This window comes from Plodia interpunctella, chromosome 11, assembly GCF_027563975.2.
Source record: "Plodia interpunctella isolate USDA-ARS_2022_Savannah chromosome 11, ilPloInte3.2, whole genome shotgun sequence".
Classification (NCBI taxonomy): Eukaryota; Metazoa; Arthropoda; class Insecta; order Lepidoptera; family Pyralidae; genus Plodia; species Plodia interpunctella.
The window spans coordinates 6,078,204-6,090,554 of record NC_071304.1 but is presented as its reverse complement, the minus strand read 5'-3'; the positions used below and the strand labels follow the sequence as shown (position 1 = coordinate 6,090,554).

The 12,351-nt window shown below is 35.0% G+C and overlaps 2 protein-coding genes across 3 annotated transcripts in view; one reads left to right on the top strand and one right to left on the bottom strand.

The window, feature by feature from the left end:
* Nucleotides 1-862: 862 nt before the first annotated feature.
* On the top strand, nt 863-10,199 carry Rint1 (RAD50 interactor 1). The gene is made up of 14 exons (XM_053751199.1): nt 863-1,128; nt 1,496-1,737; nt 2,243-2,398; nt 2,764-2,936; nt 3,132-3,346; nt 3,765-4,011; nt 4,650-4,827; nt 5,205-5,397; nt 5,698-5,833; nt 6,010-6,128; nt 6,451-6,632; nt 6,877-7,051; nt 7,479-7,606; nt 7,799-10,199. Exons 1-14 carry the CDS (start codon nt 997-999, stop codon nt 8,007-8,009), a joined length of 2,487 nt encoding a protein of 828 aa, XP_053607174.1. The 5' UTR covers nt 863-996; the 3' UTR covers nt 8,010-10,199.
* Nucleotides 9,001-12,351, bottom strand: part of LOC128673396 (putative inorganic phosphate cotransporter) — a 30,308-nt gene continuing 26,957 nt past the window's right edge. For both annotated transcript variants that reach the window (XM_053751200.2, XM_053751201.1), the window contains exon 8: nt 9,001-11,217. In XM_053751200.2, the coding sequence (XP_053607175.1) occupies nt 11,017-11,217 (201 nt within the window). In that variant the 3' untranslated portion in view covers nt 9,001-11,016. The remainder of the gene's footprint in view (nt 11,218-12,351) is intronic.

The following is a 12,351-nucleotide window of genomic DNA, read 5'->3' as shown; positions in this document are numbered from 1 at the left end:
CAACAATAATGATAATGATTCAAAGACATTAACGTTTGACATTTTTTATAACTGAGAAGAACAATGACCAAAGGAAAGTCTTAGAGAATAGAGAATAGATCATATGGAGAGGCCCTTGTCAACATATACGAATTTTACTTATACATTTATCAAGCAATTTTATAATACTTGATAAAATTCGTATAATATGTTGACAACTACATAGTTTCTATTTTCTAAGGAGAAAAATAAAGTCTATGATCATAGTGCCATGTCCTTATTAATTGTAATTATATATATATAGCATATAGCATAGTAATAAACTGCTGTTGTAACAGCAGTTTATTACTATGCTTTATTTTCTTCTGCACTTGCGTCGCGCGCTTAATCTATGCCTGACGTCAGCGTGCATGACGTGCTAGTGAAATGTCAACTGATCTTTGTCATTGTCAGTGTCAAAAATGTGGGTTTGCATGGTTTTGTTCTTGTCTACTTTTGTCAAACAAAATAAAACGAGAGGGATGGGCAAATGGGTAAAAAATATCGATTCATATCGTATCGATATTTTTCAAATGTATCGATAAATATTAACTAATAATATCTATATTTTGATATATCGATATTTTCTGCGCAACAACCCATACAGCCTACTGCCTATCTCCTTTCCTTTTTTTTAGATTTGTTTCTCTTTTCCTGTTTTTTAGAAATTGGATTGGTTAAATACATGAGCAGACAGCAGAGCTTCAAAAATATATCGACTTTGATATAAATATAAATATTGAAAATCGATATATCACGGGAAAAAATATTGCTGATTTATATAATTTTTTTTAAAAATCGATATATTGATATATCGATTTTTTTTGCTCATCCCTAGATTATTTCGTCGAAAACATTTGTGAAAAGAGGAGCCTGAAAGAAATCATTATGAAAAAAAAAGTTAATAAGGCTATAAAATAAGTAATATTCATGAGTTATTAATCAGTACCTATATTAAGTAAATAGAAATCATCAAAAATGGACGAAGACGAAAAAAAAGCTATCGTTCAAGATCTAAACTTGAAAATAGGGGGTGACATAAATGAATTGGCTAATGCTTACCAACTTGAAAATGAATTGGTTCTAAGGAGAGACAAGTTACAAAACTCTGTACGTAATAATTATTTTAAATAGACTCATTATCTATCACAGTTGGTGCCTGTAATGCGAAATTTCCTTATTTTTTGTTCACTTCATTCATTTTAAAGATTTTTACTAATATAGGGTAGTGACTGGTTTCATTGCGAAAATTATGAATTAATCTTTAGTACAACATACGTATTATGTATGAATTTAAGTAAAAGTTAACAATTAACATCAGTGAAGTGACTTTGTAAAGTTGATTAGAACTAAACCTATGAAAGGTTTAGTTGCTGTCTGAATTAGACACATCAGCTGCAAAAAGTTGCCTGTCTATTTATTTAATAAATTACTAAATATATTTCAATATTGTTAATAGACTTATATATTGTTTCAGCTTCATGCATCCAGTAATTTAGTTCCTACAAAATTAACGTCTGCACTAAAGAAAGCTGAAAATAATTCAAATCAAATCCATAAACTTAAAGAAAAAAGTGAAAATTTGAAGAATAAAGTAAATGATTTTCTGGACAAAACAGAGCCTCTTAGAACAGAGCTAGATATGAGATTCTCAGCTATAAATAAGTTAGAACAAGTCTTGATTTATCTGAAATCATTTGAGAAAATTGAGGATCTCAGGTGTGTATATTTTTTATTGCTGTTTGATTATTTGTTTTTCAAAAAAGTAAACAGAAAATAGCACAAGAGAGAGAAAGATAAGGTCTCTTTCTCTCATTTGTGCTAGTTTCTATTTACTTAGCAATAGAGCCCTTGGTCTGCTTCCCTACTTTTTCTCCTCCTAGCATGACTTGGGTCCTTAGCTGTTCAAATAGGCTTATTTTTGACAACATCAACTTCTTGAGTTAGCCTAGGTCAGGTCAGCTAGGGCCAGGTCATTTGTGACCTGGCCCTAGCTGGAGGGCAGCATAGCCACACATTTGTTCGCTTTAAAATGGCATAGTAGGCCTGGCCTGGCTGCCATGAATATGGGAGTTTTTGCCACATCTTCAGAGCAGCATTGTCATTAGATTACTGTTTATTTTCTATTTTCTAGATCAGAATTTTACTAAAGAGATATTTTGTATGTATATATGACAATCTTAGTCTAAAACTAAAGATGCTAATTAAAACTATTTTTTTTCAGTCGTCAAATGAAGCATTGCAATGATGATGAGCAGCTAGTGTTGTTGTATGGGGACCTAAAAGACATGTGTCTAGATTACAAAGCTGGCCACAGAGCTACCTATGTGAGAGAGTATACACACTACTGGCATAATGTTTTAAAAGATAAACTTACCAAGTAAGTCTAGTATTTCGGCGGTACAGAACTTTACTTAATAACTGCATTTGCCAACAGAAGAACATAATAAACATCAATAGTTTTAAAAATCAGTTTCAATTTCAACTAATATCATCACATTATGTGATTAATTGTTTTTATTTGTAAAACAAAATTTTAAAAGATTTAAATTTATATTATACTAGCGGCCCGTCTTGGCTTTGCACTATCTATTTGTGAAAACCGCATTAAAAAATAGTATTTTACTAATCTGTAATACATCACCAATTTTTAGGATCTATTTGTTTTATAACACTTGTGTGTTTTAAAATACTGAGTGGACTATTTAAGCTCTTTTTTTATATTGATACATGCATTTATTCTAGACATTATGAAGATGTTTTGAAGTCAATCAAGTGGCCTCTATCCAGCGGTGTTGAAAATCCACCTCTACCGAAAGATGTGCTAATTAGGTTCTACAACCTCACAAGGTATTTATTCCTTATTGAGGAACCTGAGGATGTCAGTTCAAGTACTGTCTCTGAGGAAATTGTCCAGGGTATGTCATATCTTAACAGTTTTAATAGTGAAAAAATTAATGATGAAAGATGTGGTTTCATAGCCACATTTGTCATAATGATATGACAAAAATATTTCTACTAACTATCAAAGTCAGTGTTATTAATTTAAATTTATCATGACAGATAATCTGATCTTAAAATAAAAACTTCACAAAATATACTTTTTTTTTCAGAGCTAAATCCCTGCTTGCCAGTGAAAATTCTACTAAAGCCTTTGAAAAAAAGATTCTTATTTCACTTCACTGGATCCCGTCAAACGGCGCGAATAGACCGACCTGAGTGGTTCCTCACTCAGACTCTAACTTGGATAAAGGATCACCAAGCATTTGTGAGGACTCATGTGCAGCCAGTGGCTGATAAACTTGAGATTCCTAATGTTAAAGCAGTGGTAAGATATTCACATTACACTAGGGATAATTCAAGATAAAAAGTAGGCTATGTATTTTCTACAGAGTGACTTTTTATACATGGGCAATATTTTGTCTACATGCTCAGTCCATGATTCTAAGTAACTCCGAAATCGCGAAAAAATATCAGCTGTTCTATACAAAATTAAATACCTAAGTTGTGGAAAATATATATGCCACATGTGTATATGTATTTTTTTTTCAGTACCATGGACTGAGCATATAAATCACCCTGTATAATATAAAGTACAATAGACTAAAATATAGTAAAATAATACATAGTATAGTATGGGTGGCATAAACAAATAGTGTGGGTGTACCATTTGTGATCCCTCTCTTTATAACAATTATTATGGAACACATAAACACTCGTTATGGATACTTCTTCTACATTTTCAGGACGAATTCAATTCTGGCCTAATTGCATTAGCAGCTGAAAGACTCCACACGGTACTAGGGTTGTACCACTCACCAGGATCGAAAACTGAACTGGTAGACATCGACGCAGCTTTCGCTCATGCTGTGGACGAGACCCTGGGTTTTCATAGAGAATTGATTACTGTGACCGGAAAGGATGTGAATAGTGTGTTATCTGTGCTGACGAAAGCTGAAACCTTTGTAAGATGGCTTGCCGTTGAGAAGAAATGTATGTATATTGACCCTAAATAGCCCTCTCCTATTTTTATTTCGTAAATATCTCCTATGTACAGACATAGCCCACTTACAGTTTTATTGTAAGTATAGATTATAACTGTTGTAACCTTTCATACTTAAATAAAATCATCAAGTACCTATTCAGTTCTCTCATGGTAAGTATTTTTTATCATAATATTTTCGGAGCTCAAGGGGTGCCACCATCAACGCCAGAGGTGTGTGTCACGCGCGTGACATATTAGTTTTTGTATGACAGTATTATTATAATTTAAACAACATTTAAATAAATACAACAACGAGCAAATTTAAAACCATCACCAACCATCCATCCAACCAACCATCAAAAATCATATTAGAAAAAATATTTATTTACTCTGCACGTCTGTATTTGGGTCATAGTATACACCATCTTACCAAATTTCACCTAATTTGGTCCAATAGATTCGGAGCAAGTTGTCTGTGACAGACGGATAGACAGACAGAGTGACTATATAAGGGTTCCGATAATTGACTAGGATCGGTCGCCGCATTTAGGAACCCTAAAAAGCTTCAATGAGACAGATGCGGCGGAAGTTTTTGTTTTATACTATGTAGTGATGATTTGTATCCTACATCTAATTGTCCTTGCAGATGCTCTTGCGAAAATAGACGAGATGTTAAGCAACGAGCAGTGGTGCGAATCAGTCGCGTCGGGCGTGGGTTCCGCCGTGGGCCCCATGTTGTGGGTGCCTCGCGGCGCGGACTGGTTCATCGCCTTGTTGAAGACCATCGAGGACCGATACGCAGTGCTGCCGCAACCGGGCCATCGGTATGTTTTTTACTAAAATTGCAAAGTAAACTAAACCGTTTTTTATTGTATTTGGTTTGCTGACTGGCTGAACAACATATAATATTTCAGCATACAACATTATTACGATATGATTATACGTTATTGCGATTGCAATAGAGTTACCTGCAGTTTCAGATATTGTTTAAGTGTTGAAGTTCTTTTAAATTATTCCCCGCCATAGTGTGGCTTCTTCTACTTCCACTGCCTGATCAATGTGAAATTAAGTATGTCCATTTTACTAAGCTATTTTATTTGAAATAGGCATCATATTTACTATATATTCCTTAAATTTTAAGCTTATTTCCATAACGCTATTTATTTTATGACTTTGGATAAGTTTTATATTTCTTTTTTAGTTTACAGTTCCTCGAGTTGCAGCTGGAATTAGTCGAAGAATGGCGCGTGCGATTGACACAGCTGCTGAGTGCGGCCGTGGCCACACTGACGCCGGATTCGCTGCTGACCGCCAACAGTCCGCACCCGCTGCTCGCGCACATCAACTGTGCGCATCACACGCGCACTGTGCTGCTGCAGTGGGCCCACTCTCTGGTAAGAAAGATTGGCGAGTGCGAGTGAGACAGCTGCTGAGAGCGGCCATGCTGATGGCGTATTTTCTGCTGTAATTAATGCAAGATTTTTTTTTGGGTTAGCGGCTTTTTTAAAATCTGAAAAGAATACTGGCCTCTCACTTTCTTTTAATCGTTATTATGTGTTGTGTTTTAAAAAACAAATCATTATGACTTACACTGGTACGACTGGACTATTACTTTGAACATAAAAAAAACGAAATTTCGAATTAAAAAAATAGAACCTTGTTTTTATTTTTAATACTTTCGTTTTTCACCACAGCACTACCTACAGCTGTATTACTACAGACGTCAGTTCCAACACTTCACGCATCAGCAGCACCGCGATGACTCAGACTCCAGCTCCAGTTCTGATGATGACGACTCCGACTCAGACGATAATCGGAAATCTCCTAAAGGTATTTTCTTAGTTACTAAGACTGCATAAAATGACGTTATGTAATAATATTAACATTTAAAGTGTCATGCAAGTCGATAGGTTGTGGGGGACAATAAATGGTACCGGTTGTTTCCAAAGAAAACTCAGTGGTATTTTCTTGTGTATATTCCATTTTAAAATATTATTGAATTTTAGAAGGCGAAATAGATGAGACGATGTCGCTGAAAGAAGTTGAAGTTCGCGCCAAAAAACTAGCGTTGAACGAGGTTTCGCGACGGAACTCTTTGATAGTTGAACTAAGCCAATTTGACATAGTGAGTACAATGATTTATAATTAATCTACTATTTACTGTATCTATTACGATTGGCTATTTTCCAACTATTTGAATTAGGTACTTATTAGGTTTTTCTATAGTCAACAATAAAAATTGATGTCTATGTATAGAGTATATATGGACGTCATAATTTTGGGAGTCAAAACGCATACATACAATATAGAGAGAAAAGGGTAAATCACATAATTACTAAAACTGATCAGATTAAAGCAAAATTTCATTATTGTATCGGGTTGTTTGAACACCTATAATGCAATTAATTTCGGCCAAGTAGCTGATTTGACTATAATTTTGTTTGTAGACATCGCCAATAGCCAACCTAGCGGTGACAGAGCCGCTCGGAGAAGAAGACGCAGAAGAAGCGGGCGTGTTCGCTGAGGCGCCGGCGCTGCTCGGCCACCTGCGGGACGCCGGGCTGGCTGCGTTGGCAGAACATATCCTGCTGGAGTTCAAGGCCGGCTTGCGGGACTATAAGAAGCAAAAGTGAGTGGCGAACAGTGTAGCTGGCGTAGCTGGATTATATCGAAAACCGCCACCAAAATCCGTGTAGTCAATTGTAATACTTTCAAATAAAAAAATTATATTAAAATATAAAAATTATATACAAATTAAGCATGATCGTTGTTTATTTTTCGCTAAGAAATTAAAGAAATTGATTAAAATGTGTCGATGGCGTTAAAGTTCGGCTAGATAGTGTTTTCAATGTTTCTTTGTGTTCGTGTTGTAGATGGCATGCATGGCTGATGGTGGAAGAGAGCGCCCTGTCGGTGTCGGCGACGCTGTGCCGCGCGCTGGCGGCGCTGTGCGGCCGCCTGGCGCACTGCAGCCGCCGCCTCGCGCCCAAGCTCACCGCGCGTCTGCGCGCGCAGCTCGCCGCGGACACGGACCAGTATGTATACGAGGTGAGAGTGTAGCTATAGGCCGTTTCCTTAAGCCCTTCAAGCATTTTGAGCGATATAGTATATCACTCTGGTTATTTTGCGAGTTATGCACAAAGTTGAATTTCGTTGCCACCTGAAAGCCCTTTGCTTTGTTACTGATTCGACTGTACGGTCTTTGAGACTGTCGCCATATTTTCTCCGGTTAATCAGTAAAGGTCGATGCAACGACCAACTGCAAATAGACTTCTATAAAAAAAATGCTATAGATCGTCAGACGGCTTTGGCCTACGGGCAGAGATAAGATTACAGTTTCAAAAGGGGGCTAACAGTGCAGCGCCCTCCCACCACTCACCCCCTTTTGAGACCGTGACTTTGTCTTTTGTATAACACTTGTCATTCAAGCCTTGTGATATTAATAGATGGTCAAATCTTATATTTCTTTTCGCAGGAGGTTGTCTTGCAGAACTGGTTCAATACGGGAGGCACGGTGCAATTCACACATGATGTCAAGAGGAATCTGATTCCTGCCTTCGCGCCACCAAACAAGGTCGCCTCGCAAGTCAACCAGTTGACAAAGTAGGTTCCTGTAGCACCAAGACTAGTTGTAGCTAATTCAGGAATCTACCCAAGGTTCCGAGGTATATTTGTATGGAAATTATTTTGAATGTGGTCTTTATGGAAATAATTGTACCCAGAGCAAATTTATGGTATATTTTACAAAATTTCCAGACTTTCATGATGGATCCAAACGAATCTAATTCATTCTAGGTTACTAGAAGCGTGCAAACTCCTCAACTTGGATTACGACGACGCGCGGCGCTTACGCTCCGTCATATCCAAGACTCCCAACTTGGCTGCGGAACATCTCAACAATTTGGGGGTGCGGCACATCCCTCTAAACGAGTGCCAGCAGATCCTCAGCCAGAGGACCGACCTCAGCGACAACGCCTCGCCCTCCTCAGTGATGGAGTTATTCTGAAGTTTCGAAGGAGGAGGCGTCTAAAGTGCTGACTGCAAGGTAGGACGCTGTTTTGATGACTTGTTCTCAATTTTGAAAGATTTTGATATTATTTACCAATTTTATTAGGCTGGGGTTAATAGCCTTCCACTTGTTGGTTGTATGATTTTTCTATCAGTTTTATTGTGAATTTCGAGATGGATTTCCCGTATTGTTTATAATAAACTACCAACTTTCTAACAAACTTTACGGGGGTGACATAGTCACTGCGTACCCTTTTAACCAATAAGTAAAAAGAAACTAATAAAACATTGACAGAGGCAAATGTTCCACTCATTGCCAGTTCCAATAAAAATTGTGAATTACGAATGTTTTTATTTTCAGTTTTTGTTAAAATAATGATTATTATATCCGAAATTGAGATGAGCACAAGCAGTGTCCCGTATCGAAGTTGGCAGTGGTCTGCTTGTTTTCCGCTGACCATTGCAATCTAGATTGTTGACTTGGAAAGTAGGCCTCCTCCTTTGAATTGTGTATAATTAAGTATTGATAAGGTCTGTGGTGTTTATATGTTATTACGTCTTTATCCTTGACGGGCTAGACAGTGCCAAGCGTCGCCGTATTTATATAAAATAATTTGTAATCCTTTCTAGATAGGTACTATTTATGGCAATGATTGCTTTTATGATCTACTCAGAAGAATCTACTGTCTCTTTCTTTGACTGCAAACATTTTTTTAGTGAAAAACTGAGAGGGTTATAACTACTTTAAAGTAGTGAGAAAAATAGAAGTTCTAATAATATTGTTGATTTCATTCTATAATTGACGTACATAATCCAAATACTATAATTGTACTGTTAGAAATATATTTATATATGGTGCATGTAACGTTTATAGGTGTCTACTTGTAAAATATATGTGAATATAAGGGAAAGTAAGAGTAATTTTAAATAATATATTTTGTTACCTGTTTTTACTTCATTATTTTATTATTTGAAATGAAATAAATAACAAAATTATAATCAACATAATTATTATTAACATTAATACAGTATTGTACAAAATTATCAATTTGCATAAATTATTATCTTGAATTGTTTACGTTATATATGTCAACCGCAACTGCGCCTAATAAATTGCACTGAATAGTAACATATTAAATACAGTTAGAATCCCTGCAATACAAACTACAGCAATCATCTGCCAATACAAACATACTTACCACATTACTGGTAATATCCATCTCGACATATATAATCTAAACAACTAAGAGTTTTTAAAGATACAAAAGACGTCAGTTATTTACATCAATACCTCATCATACTCAAAACAAATTTTATCAAACAATAATTTACAATATCGAGTAAGTCAAGAGAACGTTTAGAAATGTCGACTTTTAAATATTGCCATGCCTCATTGCTCCGCTCCGCCGTCGCGCTCCGTCATTTTGACATGTGACAGTGTCAAAACCAATAGCAAACAACGGAGCACAACGTAACTACAATACACTACACGATTGAGCAATGGGGCATGGGCCTTATATTTTAATAACTAAAAAAAATTAAGCATTCCATTCCATCATGTATGTACGTACTTCGTTTTGATCTTGTTACTAAAAATATAGCTAGAAGTTATTTGTTCGAAAAAAGTATATAGAATATAAATAATTTATATAACGTTCTCTAGAGATTTCGTAAATCGGCGGTTTAGATCGATGAAAAGAGTCCCAACACTTCGATAAGTGTGGGAGCTCCCTTAATTGAAGATGGCTAAATCTAAATCTATATTAAATTTTATTTTATTCTGGTTTGATATAAAATTCATGATCGTACAATAATCTGCATCCGTCAAAAATGTAAAGGAAATTAAACAGATTTTATCAGTAATGCTTATAAATATGTCTATGTTCTTCATATCATATGAATTTCTCAGTTACAAAGGATCAAAACGGAGTTGTATTCATTAATGTAATTTATTTAAATAAGTTCTCTTTAGGAATTTCCGTATCAGTCGCATTTGTAAATATTTACTACCTAAAATTATTAAACAAAATACACTCAAATCTGATTGTCTAATATAAAATGTTAAATCAATATTCAATCAATTCTGTAAAGCACACACCATACAGATCTGAAATGGCACTAGTGTACTAAACGCTGACACATAATAAATACGCGTACATAATATTTCAATAAAACGTTTTGTTTCACAGCCTTTCGTTTTTTTTCTCAATCGAGTATGTGAACAATCTGTGTAACAACATCCTCTAAAACGAAATTCCTAAAATATATTTACAGGACTAAATTATTATAATTTTAATTATTATTTAAATAATTCTACTAATATTATCATTGTACATTATGGAACAGTCGTACAACAGTTTACTAAAGTAATTTTAATACTCAAACAAAATATATTCGAGTTTTTTTAATCCATTATCACATAGCACTGGCTGTGGATCCATAGAATCGCCAATATTAAAAACTAAATTAAAATATTAATATTGTACACTAACACAAATATATGGCCAATCTTATATTCCGCATATCTACAAAGGCCTCATGAAGGGTAAGTACAAACTATATAATTAAAATAAAGGATGTACCTACATTATAAGCAGTTCAGATACAATATGGAATTGTTCGTACGGATTTTTATATTTCGATATTGATTTTAAGATCAATTCATTAATTATTAACACATTAATTAATTAATGTGTGAAATCGTGGTTATGAGAGCATGTTTTACAATCACAAGTTTTGATTAAAACAAAGGCAAGATATTATTGCCTTTCTGATATATTACTTCTAGAACTGGCTCTTCGAAATGCTATGAATAATCTAGTTATTCAATCATAATCAATTGTTCTGAAATGTTGCTAAAATTAGTAGTTATCTTCGTTAGTACATCTGTCTTTTAATATTGTGGAAGAGAGCCCATGCTAAATAACATCTTGGCCCCACCTACATATAATCTCATTATGTTTACCTCTGAGGCTTACTGAGACCGAGTAATTCTTTTCCCGCACCTATATCTTGATTTCAGCATTAACGGAGTGGTTCAGTCCTGACTTGTTTCCCGCCTCAGCTTCCTGTTGTTTCCTAGGGTCCTGTGCGGTGTGGTTCCACCACTGTTCTTCACCGGACGCCCACGCCACGAACACTAGGTTTGTTACGATGAAAACGGCCAGCGCGATCCAGAATACTAAACGCCATTGTACTAACGTGCTCTGAAATATAATACATTGCAGATCAAAGGTCTAATAATCCGAATCCTTTCTAACTAATGTTATATGCTAAGTATATTTGTATGTTACATTTTCACGCTTTATTTTAATATAATATAAATATTTTAATTATAATCTATGAAGAGCGATCTATGCTTCTATTTTCGACACAGACAATATTTACACATATGGCTTAACAACGGTTTAAACATAACTAAGGAATTTTATTTATATTTTTGTTGTGCCCGAAGTTTCCATTGTCGTAAAATATTCCACTGTGCGTTAAAAATATATTCTTAATACGCAGATATATTTACGATACACCTGGCCTTTAAACATATTTGTACCGATGAAGTAATAAGAGAAAACGCATCTTTTAAAATGTATATTTCTTGAACATGACTCAATGAATTACATACGTATTAAACAATGGTTTAAGTTACATTACATCATTGACGTGGGGTCAAGCGTTGGCCCATAAAAACCGGAAGATGGCGCCTACTTACCGATATTTCATATTCTTTTAGGCTTATACTTAGTAATAACTTTGTAAATCAATTCTTACGCTTATTTGTCACTAAACCACTATTGAAGTCTTTGGCGTAAAAGTACGTAGGCCATAGAAAATGCATACCGCTAAGCGTTAAAAAATCTATGCCCATACTAAATATATAAATGCGAAACTCTGTTATTTTGTGGTAGAGGATTAGAGATTGCAATAGACTAGTACTATGTAAATTTGAATCGAACGTGATTAACAGCGTTACGATGATATATTGCATATAATTGGTATGATATTATCTTTTAATTCGTTACTGTAGTATCCTATACAATTTTGCAATTTCCTGCATCTGTAGACCGGACGGCAAACTAACTTATTTACGGTACTATACTTACAATATTTCACGCTAGCACAAAAATAGTATCTTTTTAATTTAAGTCAGAGATTTCTTAGTTTATTTTCAGATTAATTTTGGTAGTGCGTAAAAAGTATGTCTGCGCACTGCGTAGGCCCAATGTGGAAGGTAAGTAATAAATTTACATTGCGTTATGAGCAGTTTCACGTAAAGGGTCAACTCTTATTTTGGGGGTATTGTTGTTATAGGCTGTATTGTTTTTATGTATGTATATACATAA